Source organism: Dermacentor silvarum, chromosome 6 (assembly GCF_013339745.2).
Source record: "Dermacentor silvarum isolate Dsil-2018 chromosome 6, BIME_Dsil_1.4, whole genome shotgun sequence".
Classification (NCBI taxonomy): domain Eukaryota; kingdom Metazoa; phylum Arthropoda; class Arachnida; order Ixodida; family Ixodidae; genus Dermacentor; species Dermacentor silvarum.
Window position 1 is genome coordinate 69997049 of NC_051159.1, and position 25225 is coordinate 70022273.

General features: G+C 44.0%; 1 protein-coding gene across 3 annotated transcripts in view; it reads right to left on the minus strand.

The window, feature by feature from the left end:
* Positions 1–25225, minus strand: part of LOC119455562 (intermembrane lipid transfer protein Vps13-like) — a 217944-nt gene that overhangs the window by 53847 nt on the left and 138872 nt on the right. For 2 of the 3 annotated variants that reach the window (XR_007467503.1, XM_037716961.2), the window contains exons 52-61: positions 23001–23069; positions 21888–21980; positions 20775–20882; positions 20537–20623; positions 18383–18445; positions 16593–16721; positions 15522–15652; positions 5715–5853; positions 1822–1944; positions 289–401 (exon numbers count right to left, since the gene is read on the minus strand). Coding sequence is in view for 2 of the 3 variants with exons in the window: in XM_037716961.2 (XP_037572889.1) it covers positions 289–401; positions 1822–1944; positions 5715–5853; positions 15522–15652; positions 16593–16721; positions 18383–18445; positions 20537–20623; positions 20775–20882; positions 21888–21980; positions 23001–23069 (1055 nt within the window). In the remaining variant the exon portion in view is untranslated. The remainder of the gene's footprint in view (positions 1–288; positions 402–1821; positions 1945–5714; positions 5854–15521; positions 15653–16592; positions 16722–18382; positions 18446–20536; positions 20624–20774; positions 20883–21887; positions 21981–23000; positions 23070–25225) is intronic. The other variant, XM_037716962.2, reaches the window with a different exon arrangement.

The following is a 25225-nucleotide window of genomic DNA, read 5'->3' on the forward strand; positions in this document are numbered from 1 at the left end:
TGATAGCATTCACTTGACAGCATAAATTACTCTAAATCTATTCAAAAATATTTGCAATTACGAATAGTGACTATTTGATTCGAAGACCAAATTGAATTCGATAATATGTACTTGGTTCGTTTTTCGAAACGTTACAAAATTTGTAAGTGCGAAGAAGCATGGTATGAAACATGCCAAGTGTGGTAATACAAATTGTCCACTTCTCTGCACCGAGTATGGTGCCTGCCACACATACACCTTAACATTTTAACAGAGCTAGCAGTTTTCATGCTCAACACGAGTGCTAACCCTGTGATTGAGATGTAGATGATCTCTCTCCTGGGTATTGCAGTAACCAGAGAGATGCCAACTGCTTGCACGTTCAGCACCATGTCATAGATGTTCCGCTCCAATGCTCCAGACTGAAAAACACAAATAAGCATGTCAGGAAGGCAGTGTAAATTTATTTTTAGAAGAAGATGCAGACTAGTGATTAGAGGTCTGGCGCATAGTGAAAACAGTTTTCATTAGTGAATGGCTGCAGGAGTATGGAAAATTATGCAGCCAGACCAATCCAAGTCCCAGTTATTATTTCCTCATGTGCACACAGCAAGTTGCACTAGAGTTAGCGAACCAAAAGGACCACCGAGTTATTTGAAAGCAGCAAGTGGGATATAAGGGACATTGTGATGAAGGCGTCCTGATAAATTTTGACTACCTGGGATTCTTCAATGTGCAACCATATTTCAGTGCACAAGTATTTTTGCAATCTTCCCCTATTAGAATGTGGTCACCACAACCAGGAGTAAAACGCACTGACTTGTACTCAGCATCACAGTGCCACAAGCACATCCACCTTGGTGTAGCCAGGGAGGAGGTGTAAAGGTTGTGGTAGCATTTGTGGGTTTTATTGACCAGTTGCCTCCCACCAAAAGGTTAACGTAGACGTGATGGCTGTGGCAGAAAGGATGGCCCATATGTGCTTCCAAGGCTGTGAGTGGTGGCGTTGGCTAACACTCCCAGGGTTAGTTCTAGTAGATAACCATAAATACCCAAGAAATTGGATGGGAAAACGGCACCACGGTAGCTCAATTGGTAAGAGCATTGCATGCATAATGCGAAGACGTGGGTTTGTATCCCACCCGTGACCAGTTGATTTTTCATCCACTTCCAATTGCATTTATTTATAATATCATTAATTCAATTAAGAACTCAAGTTTCCCCTATACTGTCCTTAGAGCCATTGTTTGTTGGCTTCTTATGATATCACTACTATATATATATATGTGTGTAGAGAGAGAGAGAGTCACCCACGAGTCGTTAAAGTGCAACCAAAACAACATTAATTGAACCAAATGTGCTTATTTTCAAGCATTTACCTATCTTATACGATCAGTAAAGCCACACCAACAGTGCAGTGGCTCAGTACGATGGCTGAAAACACATGCTTTCAAGCCAGAGGTACACCAACAAAACTATTCCACCAATAACCCACTGATGGTGTAAGCTATGAACACGTGTAACAGCATATTCTTTTTGCTTTTCACTACATGTTGTGTCGTAAGATGGAACTCAAAGTTCTTTGCATAATTTTACTGCTAGCGCTGAGTCTATGTAATGATGCTGGGTACCTTGCTTTCCTTCTTTCCTTTCTTCATTATTTTCTTTTTTTTTTCAATCAATGTCCAAAGAATGGCATGCATTGGAGGAAAGCAATGGTCTCAAATTTTTCCATTTTCTCCTACAAGAGCCCACACCAATGCCTAGGGCTTACATGAGTGGGCACTGGACACCAAACCCACAGCTGAAACAGCCCCCAACAGCCAATGCTCTGAGACTGACCTCCTGTATCTTGAAGACCAGGCCCGAGTCTTCAGTGAAGAGCAGTGTTCGCTGCCTGCCATTCAGGAATGCAATCCAGAACAGCTTGCGGTCATCCTTAAGCTGGATCTGGTCGCAGTCATCCTGTAAACAAGTCATCACATGTGGACAGCTGCCGTGGACACTGGGAAAAAGCATCACCATATTTACACAATCTTAAGCAGACTCAAGTGTGAGTCGACCCCCTCTTTTGACATGTCAGGAATAAAACTAAATAAAGGGCATACCTACCGATGGGTGCATGGCGCATTCTACAGCAACAATTTATTAGCTGCTGGACTACTCATCACTTGTGCCATCGTTCTCACTAGTGCTGCCATCATCATCACCGCTGCAGTCCCACAGCACATTGTCATGCAGCGAAATCCCACACTTCGCAAACGACCGTGCCACGACATCGCATGGAACAGCCATCCATGCCAAAAGCATCGAACTGCACACAGCCATCAGGGAGGCTCTTTTCACAAGCCTGGTTGGCATTAGTTTGCAGCCTTCTGCCGACAGCCACTTGTCGAACTCACGGCGGAGCAGGTCCTTAAAAGGCTTGTTCACACAGACATCAAGACGTTACAGCTACACAACTACACCTTGGTGGAATGCTTCCGATGGCACTGTCTTTCGCTTGGAGACAATGCTATGGTCGGAGTGTTGTACCATTCGCCAAGCATGACAGCGTGACAGCAAATCAGTTGTGAGGAGCTTCACCTTGCAAGCTCCCATCATGCTCACCGCCATGTTGCTTGTCATGTCCACGGGAGTTAGATAGGCCCAGCAAGTATTGCCACGAGCCGTGAAGCTTGAGAGAGTGCCTAAGGAAGGCGAAGACTTCCTCCTCGTATGTGGCAGGCAGCTTCTGGCACATACTGGTATGCTGACGCAGAGAGAAACCAGTCCTCTTCAAAAACTTCGATGCCCAAGCCCTGCTGGCTTTCAAGTTTATCCCGAGTATTTCCACTTCCGATACGAAGATCCAGGCTTGTCGCGTGACCATGTCGCATGTCACTGGCAGGGACCGATCGCGTATTTCAGTGATTTAAGCTGCAAGCTTGGCCTTCAGCTCTGAATAACGCCCAGGCTTCGGCCCATGGAAACCTTTTCACTTGCCATCATAGCTGAAAATTTTGCCTCACTGCAGCTATCACACCTGCAACACTCAGTTCCAAAATGTCAAACTTGCGGCAGTTCTTGCTTCTTCGGCGTAAAGAATGGCAGCTCTCTTGAATGTTGCCATGAATGAGCACCGAATAATTATTGGATCTAGAGCACTCATGACAATCGACGAGATTTGGAGAATTGAAGAGAGTATACTATACATGAAGTGCCAATTTGCTTTGTCACGTTATGCACACATTCACCACACACCAAGTGGCCATGTGCACAATAACCAGTTTATACAGAAAATTTTCGTGCCTCATAATCAGAACTGGTTTTGGCACGTAAACCCCTAGGAAGAAGAAGAAAATTTTCACTACAACAATGACTTTTCACATGACCTTTTCTCTCATACAGAAGCATAAGCACCTTTTCCCGTGTGTACAGTAAGGCATCCACAAAATAAATTCACAACACCAGCACAAGAAAGCTTGGCCTTTGGCCTTCATTTTCGTCAATATTAAACCAACCTTTTTCCCTCCAAATAAATAAAAATATAGTTCTGAAAAAATAAAAAATTATGGGGTTTTACGTGCCAAAACCACGATCTGATTATGAGGCACGCCATCGTAGGGACTCCGGAAATTTGGACCACCTGGGGCTCTTTACCGTGCACCTAAATCTAAGTACACGGGTGTTTTCGCATTTCGCCCCCATCAAAATGCAGCCGCTGTGGCCGGGATTCGATCCCGCGACCTCGTGCTCAGCAGCCAAACACCATAGCCACTGAGCAACCGCGGCAGGTCTCTGAAAAAAAGAAAAGCTTTACTAGTTTATACTGGTTGAGCATAGCTCTATAGTGCCCTTAAATACCCCACTCACACTGGCAAATTTAGCGACAATGAGCAAGGGCAATCACTCCTAGGCTGGAGAGGAAAGTGTCATATGGAATTGATGGCAGTGTCGAATAACTCAGCCAGCACTATATATTAGTTATTTTAGGCAATATTTGCTAAATAAAAAATCACGAACTGTCCCGAGCAAAGAAAAATGGCACTGCACCCAATATCCAAGCAATGAGCATTGTATTTGGAAGTGAAGTGCTGAAAGTTGTGGGGTCTCACACATGCTCTTGGGACAAAGGAACGACAACACAGTAGTGTAAACAAGCAAAGGGGCCTTTATTGCACCTTTCATACACTAATGAACACTAGCCGAATTACAACCAATAGAACGCCACAAATCAAGGAAGTCCGACTCACCGCGACCCAATAGAGAGTGAATACGTTCGCCCCATGCTATGACACCATCGCCTAGTCGTTCACGTGTACGGTCACGCGAACGGTGGTGCGCTCGAATTATCCGTGTTCGTCCATCCCGGTGCCCCGCTCCGAGCCACGCGAGACGCCTCGCGAAGCATGGACCGGCACACGCGCGGGACGTCCGCGTCGCTCACCGATCCCAACCCAAAGAGGAAGCGCCCTCGACCTCTCTCTTAAGTCACCCCGCTGTTCGGCGGCGTTAGCATCGAGACACTCGCGCCATCTCCCGCAATGCGCCGCAACCACCATGACCACCACCGGGCTTAGCCACACGGAGAAGCCGGACTACAGGAGACATGCGGGGAAAACAACATCAAGGAGACGCGTGAGAGTCGCGCATCCCCACATCGCCCCACGTGAGACGTCTCGCGAAGCGTGGATCGGTACACGCGCAGGACGTCCGCGTGGCTCGGAGCGGGGCACCGGTATGGACGAACACGGATCGTTCGAACGTGCTACCGTTCTCGTGACTGTACACGTGAACGACTAGGCGATGGTCTCATAGCATGGGGCGAACGTATTCGCTCTCTATCGGGTCGCGGTGAGACAGACTTCCTTGATTTGTCGCGCGCCCGTGTGAATGTTCAATTGGTTGTAATTCGGCTAGTGTGCATTAGTGTATGAAAGGTGCAATAAATGCCCTTTTGATTGTTTGCACTACTGTGCTGTCGTTCCTTTGTCCCAAGAGCATGTGTGAGTCCCCACATCTGGCGCCCAACGTGGGGCCCACAAAGTGGCAAAGCACCGGGAGGTTCCATTGGCAGTTTCCACCGAAAATGGCACAGGGACACTTATAAAACAGTTGAAATTATTAAAGAAATTGTGGTTTAATAATTATTGCAGACAATGCCCTGAATATTATTTTATTTATTTCTGAGGCACTGCTGCCGAGGTTACAAACTTCCAATGCATCGAAGCGAGTTCGACGAATGCACCTACTGGTGAGTCCGTTCTACAAGTGTGACTAAACAATTTTTTCTGTCAGCCTGCGCATGACACTAACGTTAACTGCCCTCGCTCAAAGTGCCACTAAATTTTCCCGTCTGAATGGGTTACAAGTATAGTTTGACAATACCTGCACGACTAATAGTCCTCCAAATAAAAATAAAAAATGGCACAGTGAAGGCCTGAAAATTGGGCCACTTTACAAAGGAAGGAAAGAGTTAGAAAAAAAGATTATGGGGGTTTTACGAGCCAAAACCAGTTCTGATTATGAGGCACGCCGTAGTGGGGGACTCCGGAAATTTTGACCACCTGGGGTTCTTTAACGTGCACCTAAATCTAAGTACACGGGTGTTTTCGCATTTCGCCCCCATCGAAATGCGGCCGCCGTGGCCGGGATTCGATCCCGCGACCTCGTGTCAGCAGCCCAACACCATAGCCACTGAGCAACCATGGCGGGTTAGGAAAGAGTTAGGCAAATGAACTGTAAGAACGCACCATAAGCAGCTCAAGCTTGTTGAGCTTGGAACAGTCGGCAGGGCCCCACAGCAGGCAGCGTTTTGCCATTGGGTTGTCCCAGGTGTAGTGCGCTGCTGTCTTGGGTGGCAGGGAGTACATGGACATGTCCCTGTAGCCACTGCATGTGCAGAGAAGTGCATTCAACAAACTCAACCACTTGTGCAGAACTTGCAACGACTGCCCAGACAACCAGGTTGCCAACAAAAAGAGACAGAATAGCCAAGTAGCCAAATTGGGTTGTCAATGAGCAAATGAGCAAAATAGTCAACAGAATGTAGCTTGAATGACAATATGATCGCCTCATGGAAACTCTGTGCCAGTAGGACTCGTTCTGAGCCTAGCTGGTGATTGCTGAAGGACATGTTTACGGCTGAAAAGACAAGACACTGACAGAAACAAAAAATGATGACACGGGCGGTGTCATTTTTGCTTTCGTCAGTGTTCCGTCGTTTTAGTAGTAAGCATGTCCTCTGTGCCAGTTACTGAGCATATGAGGTGGCTTCAACTGATGATCACAGAAATGAGTGCAGTTGATGTCAACATTATCTCTGAAAAGAGAAATATGTAGAGCGGCATATAGAATCATATTGCTATACAGTGCAACACATGACTGCAATAAATTAAGTCAAACCTCGTTATAATGAAATGGGATATAAGGAAATAATGGATATAACGAAGGGCATAATATTCCTCTTAAAATCCCTATAGAGACCCACAGTACAGTAAAACCTCGTTTTAACGAAGTTGAACTATAATGCCTTTGAGCACTCAATTGCTATTTGTTTCTTTTTTTGTTTTGCATTCATCTTGAGAGCTGTTTCATTGTGCTACTGCACTAACCCGCCCAGCTCTTCTTACTTTTGTTTAAAGAATTTTCAGCCAAGGCTGTACTTCATCCCCGCGCTTTAACTTTGCATCTGTAACGGCTGTAATGTTCTCCCATCCACCAAATTTGATATTGGTCGCTTATAGTTCTCCCAGGATGGCGGGCTAAATTTTACTCTGTAAGTGACCGACACACTTTGAACTTATCCTACACTTCACTCATAACCTTCCCCCTATATACACGCAATACGAACAAGGTGACTTGTTTATTCGTCAAGGACATCACAGGCGTCTTACATAACGCATGAAAATTGGAGAAAACGGTGGTTCAGCAATTATTTCCAAAGCTCCTTATTATTTAGAAAAGTTAACATTTCGCCACAGATTGCACATAACATGCCCCCACTTTTCACTAAATATAAACATGCTGTGACGTAGAATCCTTTCGGGACATTGGGAAACATATACAACCGTATAACGCATTCAAGCACATGATGAAGAAATGATTGCGCCCGGAATGCAAAATTTTGCAGATGCGCTTGGCATGTTCTCAACTTTGTACTTTGCCTACACATTACCATAACATTCCACTTATCTTCACTAAGTACAAATAAAGTAGCTCAATTAATTCAGCGAAGACATAGAGGAAACTGACTATGAGCTTCGTATAACACATGAAAATAAAGAAAAAAGGGGGTTCAGTATTTATTTGCAAAACTCATAATTAAGCCAGAAATGCGGAAGTTTTACCACACATTACACTTAAAATAACCCTCCACTTTCACTAAATGTAAACTCGGTGTGACATAGAATTCTCTGAAGACACTGGGAAACATAGCTGATAATGGCCATTTAACGCTCCCGAGCACTTGCTTAACAAATATTTTGCAAAGAGCGTAACTACCTGACACTCTTTGAAAATGTGTCCATGCATCAAGCATAATATGCCTCCTGTTCCTCAGAATGTCAACTTTGTGGACTGTTGCATTCTTTCAGGACATAAGGCAAACTCCCCCCCCCTATGTGGTTCGTAAAATACACTTGCAAAGCTTTCAGTGCATGTCACTCACAACACGTGTCGTGTTATGGGTGACATTTGCACTATTCAGTGTAAATTATATCGCACTATTCAGTGCAAATTATATCGCACTATTTGCACTATTGGTGACATCACGCTATTCAGTGCGATGTCACCCATTATAGTTATGGGTGATATCGAATTTGCACTTTTCAGTGGAAATATAGGATTGCTACCAGTTTTGCTTCTTTCAGGTCAGCAGAGAAACCATGTGGGTGTTTTAATAATGCCTCTACAAAGTAAAAAAAAAACGAAAGTTTAGTAATTATCATTTATAGTCATTAATTAACCAACACACTTGAAAATGTTTCAGTGTATTACCGCTAATACTCCAGACATACATTCTATATATAGCTAATAGTAAGATACAAGTTTTAAAAAAAACCAGCAGTCGGCAACAAAGGCACACAGACAACGCGGGGTTGTGTTAAGGTACGTTCAGACTACGTACATAATGTGCAGATATTTCGCAAGAAATGGAAGTGCAAACGTAAAAAGCGCAGCTAAATTGTTCAGACTACAATCGTATGAAGCGTTAAAAGCGCAACAGTCATCCGTGCACGCGAGCGTAATTGTTGGAAGGCCCGCCACTTTTACGTTTCATACAGATACGACAATTACGGCGTGGCCAATAAGCGCCGCAGTTACGGTTTTAAATTTCCGGTGACGCGACTACCGGCATCCGCAGTTAGAGCAACGGCCCAACAGACATGGCTGCATGTGTGCGTAGTAGCTTGTGTGCGTAGTTCGAGTAGTGTGCGTAGTTGTGTGCGTAGTCTGTTTACAGGTGCCATGTTGAAATCCACTGAGACGCAACTGGCCAGCTCACGTTTTGATTGGCTGGTCTTAAGATGCGTAACGTATGCAACTGACAATGTGAACGACCAGCATTGTTAACAATCTTAACGCTTGTACCGCGCGATACACTCTTTATGACAGATGCGTGCTTTGCTAACGTTACGACCGCAGTCTGAACATACCTTTACTCTGCCAGCCAATGACAGAAGCAAACAAAATTGTCGTCATGCGACCTCTTAAAAATGGCGTTGTACATGATACGACTTGTACGTTCCACTGTAATAGACTAGTGAAAACGTACAAAATTACGCGCTTGTAATATTATTTATCTGGTTACTGCCTTATTTAGGTAACAGGGAAAGATTGAAATACGAACTATTTGCAGCCTCGTGGAGGAACAGTGGCTGGCGATTATAAGGGCGTGGACGGGGCTTCACTGAAGACTTTAGTTGTATCCGACTATAGTTACCATAGGCAGCACACTTGAAAAAAACACGGACACAAAGAAATGAAGCACTGAAAAAATGCAGCATTTCTTGGGTGTCCTCATTTATTGTGCCCATGGTTATTCAATTGCACTCCTATAACTAAGTCATGAATTACCAACTAGCTTATCAGGACATCTAAAGTTCTAAACATAAATTTGATTATCTAGTTCTCCCAGGACACCATTAAGACAAGCATATAACATTTTCAAGCGCTTCTAGTCACACTAGTTCCTTTGCTGTAAAAACTTGCAGAGCAATGTTGGAAGCGACGTGGAAGCAGTTAGCAAAATATTTATTCGCTAGGTAGAAGCTGCCCATATACCATCAAAAATGAAGATTAGTTTGCCAAGTTCCTCTTTTAATGTGCTTTTCCCTTGATTATCAGCATTCACAGAAATTAAGCAAAAATATTATTTAATAAAAAGCAGAGTATGCCCACACAAACAATAATATAACAAGCTTTATGTCAAATGAAAAAATTAACAAATGAAAAGTTAGAAACAACATCAGATGTGGGTGACAGAGGCCTGGAAATGACAAATTGGGGTGCAGGGACGGTTCTCAATCCTGAACGCTGGCACTGGGAATTCTTACGAAACGAGATCGTATTAACAAGGCTCTACTGTATTTGGCGGTAACTATGTAACAAAGTATGTAATGCAAGTATGCTGAATCAGTGCCCCTGATTGAGCAGAGGACCTGCACTGTTGTCAAAAGCCCTTATTATTTGTAAATATTTGTTGGTTGACATTTGGCATAATGTGTTTGTATGTGTAAGCGATCGTCAGGCAGCTATACTCGGTGCTCAAAAGTACAACCTTATTATCTATCTAATAAGAAATATAATGATCAAATAATAATAATAATAATATTAATTATATATATATATATATATATATATATATATATATATATATATATATAAAAGATTGAATGCCTCTGTGCGCACATTCACGCTTCCTTCCTCTCGGCGCGTGCGACGCCGTGATGTTTGTGTGCGTGCCAGTGCTTTCTCTTCAGTGCAATTGACGGCTAAGCTTTGCATGCATTAGTGCTGCAAAACTATCAATAGTACTATTGATACTATCGATAGTTGAGTCTCTATCAAACTATCGATGGTAAAAGAACTATCGATAGCGCTATCGATAGCAATTTCGATTGTACTTTCAATAGTGCTAATGATAGTATAAAATCAACCACGTGAACTCATTGCAGCATTAACTTGGTTCCTCGAGTGCGTAGTATATGGTGGTGGTGGTAACTATGACAGGACTCTTCGTTATCGCAGTCTACCCTGTGGGTTCTTGGTGTCTCACAGGAGACCAACCACCGCGGGTTCGAGCTTAGCGAGCCACAGGGCCGCTTCAGCCGTCACCTCCAGCACCGCTCGCACGCGAGCTCCGAGGCCGCAAGAGGCTACCGAGCGATGCACGCAAAAACACAGTAAAGCCCTGAGTTGACGGAAACCGTTTACTGAATCCGTCGGCACCAGCACTGCACAAACGCCCGCGCGGCGGGGAGCCAAAGGGGTCCCGCACCAGGGCGAAAATACAATAACAGGTGCCTATAGCACGTCGCGGCGAGAGCATAGGCTCAAGCTGGGACACGCCGCTAGGAAAAGTCCGGGCAGCTATGCTACTTGCTCTGGCGATAACCAATGGGTCAACTCGCGAGAGCACGGGCAATATCCTTCGGCTTAGGCTTTCGGCAAGTGCGGCTCGGCAGGGGACGACCTTGCGCGAGCACTAATGGCACCGCTCGTCGGCTTAGCGTCGGGAAAAGGATCAGCACAAAGTACGCGCTTCCCGCACGGGCAAAGGCACCGTGCGCGAGTTCCAGTCCTAGTCACAAAGGTGTCGGCGGACGAGAGGAATGCATGCTTGTGTTCATGCTTGACATGCTTGTGTTCTTCACCAGAATCCTTGGCTGACACATGATAATTAAGGTGAACTGTTCAGCTGTGGTCGAAAGGAAGCCGTTACATGTGGCGGAACTGCACGGCTTCAAATTTATATTGCATCTTCGCGATTTAAAAATAAGAATATCAAGAGCTAAGTTTGTTGGTAAGGTGTAACTGGTTACTTTTGAGTATGAATTTATTGTTGGACATAATCCGTTATTTTCACTGCGGAAACGTACCGTGCGCTGGTCCCGGATAGAAGAGAGAGCCACGCTTCGCCGCTAGCAGCCGAAACGCGGCCGCCTCGTGACGTCAGCGCCCGCCCTCAGTGCAACCACCGCAGTGCGCAGCGCCACCGCGGAAACCGGTTACGCGGGACGAGGAAAAGCCGGGATGACAGAAAAGGTGAAGCCCCGCGCAATGGCGCCGGCGCAACCCTCAATCCCCACAACCCATCACCAAGCTCTGCAGATGTACCCTACGTACAGATGCTGGATAAAGCATTGGTATCGCAAATGTCCTTGCTGTGCTGGCCAGTGACCAGAGATGCACCGTTTGGGGCGCCTGCTTCTGAGTTGAATTCGAGTGAAATTATTACTTCAGCATGTATGCTTAGTGGGTTTCAAGGTCATTGCTTGAACTGAATTGAAGCTACATAGACATAAAAGCAAAGAACGAGCACGTTGCTCTTTACACAGCAGTTGCTCACTATGAACTAAGCCGGCGATTGTCGGATAGCCCAGCTGGTCCTGCAGTTGAACCATCCAGACAGCCGGCGGTTCCAAACGAAGCTGTGGCAGGAAGCCGAATTCTGCGTTTCCTTGAGCAACAGCAACAGGAGCCCTCAACCGCAACCTCGAATGCAGAGCTAATGGTTCGCCAGTACCTGGAGTTACATCCACAGAAAAGGAAGAGCAACCCTTTAGAATTCTGGAAGTCTAGGCAATGCTCCACAACACCGCTCTCTGAAGTGGCTAGGAAGTACTTGTGCATTCCACCAATGTCGGTACCTGCTGTTACGGGCTGGGGTTTGGTAAACATTCAACAGTGTCTGCTTGGAGCTTGAACCGGAGAGGGTCTGGCAGGGAAGACGAGGCGATGTAAAAACAAATAACACAAGTTTAAGACATGGTTACGGGTGAGCGGTGTGCTCCAAAGAAAACATACAAGAAATGTTCGGCATACATGCTCCTGCACGCTAGGGCAAAGCAAAAGTGTTCATGTGGCAGCTTGCTGGCTTTCTTATACACTCCACCATCCGGGCATTCTCCTTCTCTGGTGCACCCACTGCAGAGGGCCTTGTTAGTACACATCAGGGAAAAAGAGACGAAGTAGTGAGGGTGGGTGACAGTAGTGAGGGTTGGTGGCCATAGCAGGGTGAACGTCCCGAGCGGGGGTGAGCTGGTCACAAGGCGGCACGGCAGGTTTCGCACATTCCTCGGACCCACGCGACGGACACGTCCATTCATGTTGACGAGCGAGATCGTTAGGCACGCCGTTTCCCATGCGTTTACATTTGTTCTGGCCATGGCCGCTCAAAGTGAATCGTAACACCGCAGAACGCATATTCTTAGTGGCTGGACAGATGATTTCAGATAGGAGGAGCAGGCTGAAGGGCAAGAAAGTTGACATGCTTGTGTTCTTCACCAGAATCCTTGGCTGACACATGATAATTAAGGTGAACTGTTCAGCTGCGGTGGCAAGGAAGCCGTTACATGTGGCGGAAATGCGCGGCTTCAAATTTATATTGCATTTCACTGCGGAAATAATTTATTTCATTTGCCAAAAAATTGCTCATAAATTAAACGAACTGAGTACTGCTGATAGTAGGCTATCGCAAATGTTTTGGAAATATTGCCGGCCAACAACCACATAATTATTCGCAGCACTATCTATAGTATTATCGGTAGTAATATTACCGATGGTCCTATCGATAACAACACCGATAGCACTATCGATGGTGACACTATCGATTGCACTATTAATAGTTTAAAAAAAAGCTATCAATGATATCGATAGTCAATTTACCAATAGTTTTGTATCACTGGTGTGGCTGCTGGAGTCGGCTGCCGGAAGCAGCTCGCGAGCTCGAGCAGGCGCAGACGGTCGAGGCGCGTTATCTTGAACCGCGTCGACTGCTACGGCGGCGCACGCTGGCCGCATCATCGGGAAGCGTGCTACTGTCAAAAGTAGTTCATCGTTAGTGCGGGCACTGAGCCGATAATGTTAAATAAACGTTGTGTGACGCCAACCTCTGCGCCTTCATTAGCAAAAATAGGGTTCTACACACTTATTTTGACAGCACGCTTCCTTTGTTCTTTCGAAAGGCCGAGGTACTGAGTGCGTGCACGCATATTTCTTCACTGCGTGTGCTACCGTAATACGCAGCGACAAGAAAGAGACACAAAAATGTGCACACTAACGTTTAGTTAACATTACCGGCTGAGTGCCCGCAGTAACGATGAACTGCCCCCGACATGTAGCACGCTTCCCGACGATGCGGCCAGCGCGCGCCGCTGTAGCAGTCGACGCGGTTCAAGATACCACGCCTCAACCGTCTGCGCCTGCGCGAGCTGCTTCCGGCACCCGACTCCAGCGCTCGCCGCATCGCGATGCAATGCGCTCCGAGATTTCCCCTAAGTGCGAAACAGACTGTACATGTGCGCACATAAGTGCCTTTCCCTCTACTGCACCAATGATGGCTGAGAAATCTGCTGAACTGACTTCCATGTACTCAGCGATGGCTGCAAGCGTAGACAGCGTCTGCTCCCTTCTCTTGGGCGAGGGCATTCTGGAGATGGTATAAAAGCGCCCCCGCCAACAGCCCTCAGCCTTCAGCACAAGCTTAGAGCGTTTATGTTGCTCTCCTTCATGAAGCTTGTAGAGCTGACTGCTCTGTAGCGATGTACCGTATTTACTCGATTGTAATGCGAGTTTTTTTCTAGATTCTTGCTACCTGAAGTCGATCCTCACATTGCAATCGAATACCGAAATTCAAGTTGTCTAAAAAGTGCAATTATGCACCCAACTCCGATCGACGAGTGAAATGTGCGAGTGAAAGCGCCCGAGGGACGCGCGCTTTCACAGAGAGCGAACGCACGACGGAGAGCAAACGCGAAGTCTTCCGTCAGGCAAAAGGTCATGGGGGGATGGGAGGGAGGGAGCGGAGGCGATGTTTAGCGGCGGTACCAAATGCGTATCATGCGACCGGGTGCAAGAGGAACTGGCGACTCAATCTCCCACACGAAAGGAGGAAAGCCGGAAGGCAGCGCAGGAGGGAGGGGGTGTTGCTTCTACGCTGCGAGCAACGGCGTACTTGTACTTTGCGCGGCTGCGGGCTGTCGCGCGTACCGTATCTTGAAAGCAATCTCCACACGGCTTTTACCTTTGTATGCGCTGTGCTTTTGCCGCTCAGTTTCTGTTGAAGCGATAGACCGCACGAACCTTCGCTTGCTGCTGCTGGTGCGCTTGCTCACACTAGCGTTTTGACAGCGATTTTCTTCTTTTTTTTTTTGCTGGACGCAACAAAAAGTCACCCCTCGCATTACTTTAGTGGTTTTATTTTTTCCTGATGGACGCAATGAAAAGTCACCCCTCGCGTTACAATCAAGTAATTACGGTAATTAAATGCTTTGTTAGTCATTATGTTGCCATCTTTTCTCTGCCTGGGCCCCTTTCAGCTGCTGGTTAAGCTCCATACTGCTAGGCCCACACTACCTTGACGGTCCCGGGTCACCATTTTTAACAGTATCCAACCTTTACCCACATACTAGCTGCTACACTTGGGACCCACACCTCACCGTTTCCTGTGGCTTATCGACAGCGACTGCCCATCTACATTTGCACAGTTCATTTCATGAAATGCAAAACAAAAAAATTATGGGGTTTTACGTGCCAAAACCAGTTCTGATTATGAGGCACGCCCTGAAATGAAATGCAAAACATCTTCGTTCCATTCACAGAAGAATTTAATGCTGGGCAGCCGGTTATAATCGCATCACCGAATTGTGCATGTTCCCTCACCCGATTACACAGCATGGCGGGAATCCTGGAGCAATGAAGAGCTGGGCCTCGAAGCAGAACTGCTGTAGCAGACGACACACATTTTGCTACCCACCTATTGGTTATATATAGGCATTGCATACAAGTGAAGCAATCTTGGAAAAGCTGCAGGGCTCGTAATTGTCTAATAATAATACCAGCCTTTAAAATAGCACCTAAGCAGACGACACGGGGACCTGGTGTATATGACTCAAATCCCAAAATATGGCTTCAGAGATTTTTAGAGCGCCACGAGCACTGCCAATCTCCCCAATCTCGGTGGTCATGCCCAGCAGGCACCTGCACTGTTTCTCAACATTCCGACTCCTGTGTCACTTATCGTGAGTGGCAACGGTGGCACTGAGTTCCAGTATCAAAAACATCTATAACCTTGTGAGCGTGTGACAACACATCCACTCATGTTTGAAACATAAAATCTTGAAGGTCGGCTGCTCCATGTTGACACTGTCCGAAACCAAGCTTTTACACGAGGTCTAAAATTTCGTTGTAGTTGCCCTTTGAGGTGTTGTGCACTTTCGAGTGTCACACTGAAGCATTACGCTCAAGCTTGGCTCACTAGCACATCACCAGGTCAGAAGTGAAAAGGGAGAAGCACCAATGAGAATACTATACAAGCATAAGCAAGGTCTACATACTGTTGGCAGTAGGTCAGTGCTGCACTGCTTTGGTTCACCAGGAAGACGGGTGACAGTCCATCTTCGTAGTCCCCAAAGCTCACTACGGCTGCACTTTCGCTCACCTGGCAGGCCATGTACAAGCCACCTTTCTGCAAGAAGAGGTAAAAGCCAGCAATGACAACACAGCACTGTTTGGAACACTGAGAATGCAAAAACTGTCAAACCAGCCTGGATGTTGCATCTATTCCCTTTTTGAACCACTGCGTGCGCTTTCCAAAAATATTGAAGATGGCCATCTAAACTGCTCTGATTTGCACATTTCTCACGACAAAGCTGCAATAGATGAAAATATATGGTGGCAAAAAAAAAAAAGCACAGACACTGACTGTAGTAAAAACTAAAAGTTAAAATAATCTGCGAAAAACTGAAGGCTGTTTTGGCTCTCATACAGTAGCCTTGCACACAAACTTTTCTTAGTTCTTAGTCCTGTGTTGTCTTATGGTTTATTTATCCTTTAGTCTTTATAGTCTTTCGGACTCAATTTTTTGGGGTCAGTGTATCTGCGTTATTCCTTTCTCATGCCAAGGTCGTTCTCAACTAGACAAGCCTCCATCAAACCGTCAATTTCAATATAAAAGGTCACGAGTGCACGGCTCCTCCTCTAGCCCGGTCGTGGCTGCGTGTGGCTGCCAGTACTTTTCGCGGCAAAGTATTTCTGAAATAGCCTATTTTCACTTCAAATACCTTTCTCCACTTCGATAAAAAGTGGTTCAGGGCCCCTTCTAAGATCTTCTAACCCACCCCACGCAGTCTGTATATGTGCACCGTCGATACCACGACAGCAAGACTACACCAGTGGCGCGAACGCGTCTTGAGTGTCCACATAATTGCTATCACAATAACAAAGAAAGAGCTGAAAGAATAAGCATTTACTAGTGCAACCAAGCACACTCTTGGCAAAGGTGGAGTTACACTGCAATCACATAAAACAGCCCTGCATCTACTAAAGTAATGCAACATTCCAACTACAAAGGCCAATGAAATTCAAACAACCACGATTCCAGTAATACTCGGCACCTATGGTCTCACCTTGTTTGCAAGTTTGAGCAGGATGGAATTTGTCTCCTTGCACGAGAAGGGCACGGTGCACTCCTCTGTGTCTGCATACCTTGCCAAGAGCTCGAGCTTCTGTACTTCTTTAGGCCAGAATGGTACGCACTGTCCAAACAAGTTACAGAACACCATGTCGGAGTATTACACCCTACATTGCAATTTTACTCCATTTTATTGACCTCAAAGGCCCTGAGTAGGAGCAGTACAGGAGGGGTGGGATTACACATCAAATAAAATCAAAAACAAATTGTGGGGTTTAATATCCCAGTGCAACATACAGGCTATGAGAGACACCATAGTGAGGAATCCGGATTAATTTCAACCATCTAAGGTTCTTGAACTTGCACCTAAATCTAAGTACACCAGCGTTCTTGTATTCCGCCTCCATCGAAATGCAGTTGCCATGGCCGGGAACTGAACCTTTGACCTCACGCTCTAAAAAAAACAACCTTAACGTCATAGACAGCAGACTTCAAACAGAGTGTTTCTGTAAAAGTGAGCACATTGAACATAGTTTCAAAGACTAAACGAAAATTCTGGAGTGTTAAAATGCCAAAACCACAATAACCACAATGTGATTATGAAGCACACCATAGTAGGGGACTCTGGATTAATTTTCACCACCTAGGGTTCTTGAACATGAACATAAATCTGAGTACACGAGCATTTTGCATTCTGCTTCCACCGGAATGCTGCTGCCACAGTTAAGATTGAATGCGCAACCTTGTGCCAGCAGTGCAACGACATAGCCACTGGCCTACAACAGTGGGTAATTTCGAAGACTGACAACTGTCATTATATATTTATAAATATACACCATGTGTCCCAGCTACCATGCAGTAAGGTATTTAAAAAATGCCTTCTATGCGGATAAAACCAATTGCATCTCATTAGAAGCAACCTGAAGAAGCATCTTGTAATTCTCGTGTTCTTTGTAACTAATTATTTAATTTGTAATGATTAATTAACTACCTTTTTCATTACTATATTTACGGCAGACATACTAACATTATGTGTCAGAGTGACTTCGAAAACAAATTTCAACTGTTTGTGACACGCTATATTTTCCGCAGCTCTATTTTCTGTCGCATGGTATATTGTTATACTTGGGTGGCTTTCTTTAACGTGTGGAAAATAGAGCTGCGCAAAATTTACCATGTCGCAAACAACTGAAATTTATGCTTTCAAAGTCGTTTTAACACCTCATGCTGACATGTCTGCCACTAATATAGTAAGTAAAGTTTATTAATTATTAAAAATTAATCAACTAGGAAGAAAAAAATACAAGACACTTCAGGTTGCTGCTAATGAGATGTAATTGGTTTCATTCGCATAGAAGGCTTCCATTTAAAGAAAAAAAACTTGGTGCATGATTGCTGGGACAACCTATATATGCCAGGCATACTAAAAAAAAAAAAAAAGAAGTTACAACACTTTCTTTTCATTAGTGAGCAGGAAAAGATGAAAAGGAAGCTAGGAAAAAAAAAAATGTTACACCATTTTTGTCTCACAAAGCCTTGCTTGAAAAACAGCAGATTGCTGATCTGTACAATGCCATCGGGCATAGAATTCTAGTAATTGGCGGTATGAATAAAAAAGATTAAGCAAACATAACAGTACGTGGGTGTGGATATGAAACCTGCAATGCATTCTAACGTACCTGTGTGCAATGCAGGTATTTGGTGATAAAAGAATATAAATAGTACCTATTACATAGTACTCATGACTATTACTTAATACTTTTCACATAGTGCTGTTGTACTTACAGCACCAGGCAGTATTCTCATCCATACAGAATTTTCCGTATACTCCTTGATCTCGACGGCACTCTGAAGAAAAAAATTAATGCCATCATGTAATCAGCATGACTGTCAAGAAACCAACTGTAGCAGTTGTGATCTTACTGCAACATTTCAAGCTAACTTTCAGAATCATGCCCAGTACAATTCACAATGTGATAAAAAATAATAATGCTAATAAAATTAATACTTGAAAGAAAATAGCAAACTCGGCACTTCTATTTTAAACCATAGCCCTCCAGAACACTGACTTTCATTCATATAAAGGCTGCTAGGAGGCTAAGAAATGGCTGGTAGTCAAAGTAATGTGCAGTTGATGCTACACGAATGTTCAATGTGTGTTTTCCAACACATCTCAACCTGCCCCTACCAAGCAAGCAGAGCACACACTCAAAGCACTGGTGATGCTAAGGGTTGCATGTCTAGGGTGCCGTAGGAGGCACCAGAACCAGCTGGTATTGTCCATTCCTTGTGTATCAGGGTTTCCTAGAAAAATTACCAGAAGGAACTCTGGTGCTGTGATCATTGCTCGAGCACGGGAATGATGGTTAGTACTTGTATTAATTTGACTCGGATTAATTAATTTTTTCGGATAATTCAATACCGACCAGCGCCCATGCATTTCTATGGACCCAAACTTTCGTTACTTCTAACCTAACATTGGCCTTCGCCTGATAATTTGAACTTGACCAGTCAGGATGCACGCACCTGACCCCCATAGTGACCTCAATAGCGACCCCTTTACCGGCAGCGTCTGTCTCGGCAGAGCTTAGGAGGCTGTAAATGTGTTGAACACACACGTCGGAAAGCCATTTGAAACCAGATGGATGAAGTTTCAGCAAATGCATGTACGTATTGACCATCATTCCTACGCTGGCTGAACGGCCATGCTTGCAGCCTTCAAAGACACTAGCACTAAAGTCCCCTCTAGTAATTTTTGTAAGAAACTATGTTGTGTTGTACAGTTGAAGCACAAGTTTCATAGACTTGCTTGCCAGCTAATTTTTTTGTAAGGTATACAGTAAATTGCAAATTGAATTTCAGATTTCTTACGACAAGTTCTCAGGTATTGTCCCAAGACCCTTGTACATTTACGCATTGCCGTCAATCCATTTCAAAATTAACTTGAAAACTATTATGCAAGATATTCATGGAAGTGGCTTCTTGCCAGTCAAGTTTGATAAAATTTGCAGTAATTTGATCTAGATCGTCACGATGCGAGACACTACGAAAAGCACACGTAAGTGCATTTTCAATAGTGAGATGACATCGCAGTCCAGAATACAGCCAACCACATGATGCTGCCACTTGATTCCTGTGCGTAGGCAAAGAAAAGTGGTCCTTCTTACAGCACTTTTTATGGGAATTGGTTACACTGTCCATGCCCACGGATATGTCACTTTAAAGGGCCCGTCACCAGGTTTGGCCATTTTAAATAGACAGACGCAGCACTATACTTCACGCGCTGACGATACAACAAAAAAGGAAGATAAGGAACAAAAAGGAGGCAGGGCCCATCACGTGAACCCGACATAGTCCCTCGGTATGGGAGAATGAGGGGAAGGGTGCTTGTGGATGCTACTCAAGGCAGAGGGAGAGAGAGTGTCTCTGTTGGCAGCCGCACTCGCCTCTTGGCAGTATGGTAACAGGGCATTCAATTTCTTATATCTTCTCCGATAATAAACTCGTATGAAAAATTATTTCGGTAGAACGATCCGTAGATGGCGTTTTAAAACTTCCAGTGTAGAACTAAAATTCGCAATGGGGCCTGGTGAAGGGCTCCTAAAGTGCCTAACTGTGGTGTTTAAAGAAAAAGTTTTTTTTTTTTTTTTACGTTTGTAAAATAACAGACACGAAAAGCGACTATGTCTCGGAGCTGTCTTCGGGTCTCAGGAGGATATGACTAACACTTTACGAAGAAAAAATTAGTGCAGAGAGACTCAACACAAATGCTGTCACTGAGACACTGTACATAGCAGCTACACCTGACCAAAACATTATTAAATTAGTGCAGAGAGACTCAACACAAATGCTGTCACTGAGACACTGTACATAGCAGCTACACCTGACCAAAAACATTATTCTGGCCAGACAGACAAAGGTAAACCCTGAAAAACATACCTTGCAGTTGTTCAAAATAAGGTAGTATGGAGTGAAGGTGACGATTCTTGTCAGGCCAGTGGAACTTAGTGTAATCCCCACACTCAGCTAGAACAAAAAGTTAAAAAAAATTAACTGCAACGGAAAACGAACAGCATTCACATTCATTGCCAGAGATGTTACACTTGCATTCTGCCACAGTGTATTTCAAATGCAGGGCCTTGAACCGTGCCTACTCCCAAGCACGCAGCATACGCACCAGGTAGGAGTGGCCATCCTTGGATTTGGCGATTATGGTTCCTGAGCTCCCAACGGCATCTAGGGAAAATCGCTCGGACCACTCGGAGTTGAAGATCTTTATTGCAGCCTGCCAAAATAAAAACAAATTGTGCTGCAACTGCCTTGGTTTGCAACAGAAGCGACCAACTATATGCAGCATGTTTTAGAATTGATTGATCGGTCGATCGATAGTGTCTAAAGGGACACTAAAGAGTGACAATACCAGATTAGATGAGTGACATTAGAGTGTTTTAGAATAGGGGCCCCAAATGTTTTGGGGCTCCAAAGAAATAGTGTCAAAGCCACTGTGCATGCGAGAGACGCAAACTGCATTTGGGTTTTGCGTCGGGCACGCTATTTCACTGATTTAGCGGGAGCCGCAAAAGCTTTGCGTCAGCAAACATGGTGGCATTGATCGAAGCGACGGTGAACATTGTGCCCAAACAGCAACTCCTGTACGTAACTGCAATGTCAAGTATTTCGAAGCACTTTCACATGTTATGGTGTAAAAGACAAGGAATGGTATGAAGAAACAACGAAACCAAAAACAGCACCTTCTTTTCCTTTTGTTCCTAAGTGAACCAACTAGCCCAGCAACTAGTGATACTCTCACATGTTTGGGACGTTTCAGTGCAGAAAATGTGGTCAGAACTTGCGAGGTTAGACCTTGGTTACTTTAGAATGCAGCACGATTTTTGCTTATCAGCAATCATTTAGTTATACTTAAACACTTTAATAAATATGGTGCAAAAATTATTTAATTAAAAAAGCAAAAAAAAATATAGCTGCACACACTGGTTTTGTTCTTACATTAAAAATTCACAAAATACCTTTTTTTTTTTTTCTTCCTTCAATCGACATGCAGGGCTGTTCACTCTTGGGGGAATACCCTACTGGTAATCAAGTGCACATAGCAGCCTCAACTTGGAATAAAGGCAGGCAAATTATTATATTTTATTCAGAGATACCAGCATTAGGCATCATACTTCTTTCCCCTAGTAGAATAAATCTTGTGATTGTACTATATAAAATGATTATCCGTATTTTCCTTTGTCTTCAACTGAGTACAACTGTACACAGAGCCATATCCCACCTTTTTCTTTGTGAACAATGTCTTGGAACGATAGGAGAACAGGACCGGGCCCTCGAAAGTAGCAGGATGGGGGATTCCTGCAGAATCTTCAGTCTGGTCAACCCCAAGAAAAACATATGTTAGACTACAGAACAACTAAAACGTTCAATGCAACACATACAAATACTACAATACAGCTTGGCTGTATAGAAAGACAACAGAAAGTAATCCAAGAAACCATGAGTTATTGTATTTGCTGCAACTACCTACTGAACAAAATCGTACAGCTCTATGGTAATAGGCACTGTTAAGCACAGAATGAAATTGCAAATGTGTTTACTCTTCACGAATAATTGTGTTGAAGTGCCACACTATTGCACATCATATTTTGACTGTCACAGATGCAGAACAGATCTATCCACACATTACATTAGGTTGAACATCAAGTATTGCAGCATCTATGCATTCCTTTTTGCACTATTAGCAGATACAATGCAGAAAATACTGTTAAGTTTAAAAATAATTAAGAATTACATATCACAAGTTGTATATAAGTGAAAAGCCAGATAACAAAGAAAGCCTATCACATACAAGGCAGCAGAAATTGTACAAAAGTGATCATGGCATTTTAGTAGAAAAACATGTTTAGCAAAAGTGTGCATCGACACTTGTGCAAACTAGTGACATGTGCATGGCACACAGAACAGTAACCATCTCCAAAAAGAATTCACCACATAATGCTAGAAATGCAGCACTAGCAATGCTTTGCACAGGCAGCTTAAGAATGTGACGTTTTTTTTTTCTTTTTCTAATTAAATGAAAGTAAAGAATTCAGTTACCTAGTAGTGGTGATGACAACTTCTGACGGCTACTTGTTGAGCATGCATGACAGCTAAGGAGCATAATATATGTGAGTGTCTAGTAAAGGTGACATTTAATGTGTAATATCCTCACATGCTCATGAGCTATGTCAAATAGTGCAATCTTTTTGCAAGCATAAGCACCCATCATGCCATTTGCATACTAAAAAAGTGAAGCATGCCATTCAGGTGCCAATCATGCAGGCAGAGATCATAGAAATGTGTGCATGTATGGTGCTAATATATAACATCCATGCGAGCATTTACGTTGTACCTTTCCTGGACTCAGTTCCTTTTCAATAGATGACTGCGACATTAGAGACAAACGTCTGTCTTCTCCAGGCTAGCAAGCATTAATGAAAGAAGCAAAAGTTAGTAATGAAGCATAAGAGGGGTTACGTTATCTTTGTGTATTATAGAAGAGCATCCACGTGCAACAAGTTTCATACTTATGAGTTAAGGTACATTTATATTCCGACAATTTCGGGCGCACGCGAGCATCGCTTGCAGGCCAGTCAAGCTACACCGCTTGCACTGCGCCAGCCGAAATGCCATCCTTTCTACACTTTGACAAACGCGCCGTCGGCTGCTCTCTTCGGAGCATGCGCAAAACGATGCCCAATCTGCGCGCTGCTTTTAACGGATGTCTGTTAACGTTGGCAAAGCGGCAAGGGCATCTTTTTTTCTGCGTGCAACGCATTGTGGGTCGGTGCAGTCAGCGCGACCAATGCGCGGATGGAGCAAGAACCATCTCGACGCCGGACACGTCAGAGTGCGTTGGCCGTGCACGGTTACGTTGGCTGCGCCAGTGCGTCGAACTATGGACATTGCTGTTCTCGCCAACGTGTTTATGAAAAACATGGACACAACACAGATTTACACACCAACTGCAACGACTGCATTAGAGCCAGCAGGCCAAGTGGTATACAGTCTAACTTCGATATAAAGAAGAGAGATATAAGAAATTATTGGATACAACAACGTAAACTTAAAACGTACTTCACCGATATCAGCGTGTAACTAATATGTGCCTATAAAAATATCAGATATAATGAAGGCACTTTTGTGTTGAATGCGACTTCCTTATAATGAGGTTTGATTATAGGACCAAGTATTCCTGAAATACCTGGTGAAACCAAAGTTGCCATGAGGTACAAGGCATAGCGCAAGAACTAAATGTGGCAATCACGGCTAGAGCAAATCTGCTCCATTTGATTGGCAAGTTTTCAAACCTGGGTAAGTTGCAATTACAATTAAACCAGTGACTTTTCTGCCACTTCTTTTAAGGTCTTCGTAATTACATCAAGTACTTTGGTTAGTTCCTTCTTCAGTGTCGAAGCAGTACCTGAATAATGTAGCTTCTCCAGCTAGATGCAATGAAAATAAAGGTGTCTGTAGAGCACTTTAAGCAATCAAATATGGCTTGGATAGAAAAGTGCTTTGAGGAACTATGCATGATCATACTATGTTCTCCCTTTATACCCTGTACTTTATTTTGTTCGGGATACTGTGGTAAATACGATACTATGCTTATAAGTGTGCATGAGATAATGAACTCTTAATTACTTAATTTATGCACACTTTCTTTTTAGAATTGCTACATCATTCTTACTTTATAACGCTATTTCGAGCTATTTGATACACTTACATCAAAGAGCTAAACCACATCAACAATTTGCAAAAATGTTTTCATTTACATTGACCTAAATATCATGTAAATGAATACGACAACAGCTCAAAAAGTTCATTTTTGAATTGTTACGAATGTTCATTTGCTAAATGTGTTAAGAGCTTATGCCAGGAACAACTCATAGTGATTGAACAGAGAAAGACAGCTCTAAAGTAACATCACCATTTCTTTTGAAGGTCATGCACAAACAGAGCCTTATAAAAATCATAATAAATTGCAGTAGTTTAACATTGTGAAGCTGTACAGTGGGTTCCTAAACATGCACCCAAGGCACGGCACTTGGGCGTCTTTAACCGTTACAGTTGCAGCCGAGAATCAAACCCACGACATCAGTACTCAGCAGCATAATACTTGCCATGGGTGGTTACACCGCAAATACTTACGAGCCTCTTAAAGACTTTAGTGGGAACATTGCTCCCTTTAATATATGGGCTGTCGTATTTATTGACTTGATGATGAGATCGCTTCCTCTCTTGGATGGCAGGAAGCTCAATCATAATCCTCTGATTAGACGCGCAAAACAGGTACAACAACATTTAGGAGCCTGGCAAAGCATGAACGTTAGCCAAACCTAATGCGCTGAAGACTTAAGCAGCTTAAGTGAACATAATATGTTCAGTAAATGTTTGAAATAGCAAAGTTTAGGAGTATCGTAACCAAAACATGCATATTACACACACACACACACCACACACACCACGCACGCACACACACACACACACACACACACACACACACAAAAATGAGAAGTTAGAGTCACACTTCATGTGTTTTAACGATAGCTGACATTTTTGAAGTAGTAGAAATGT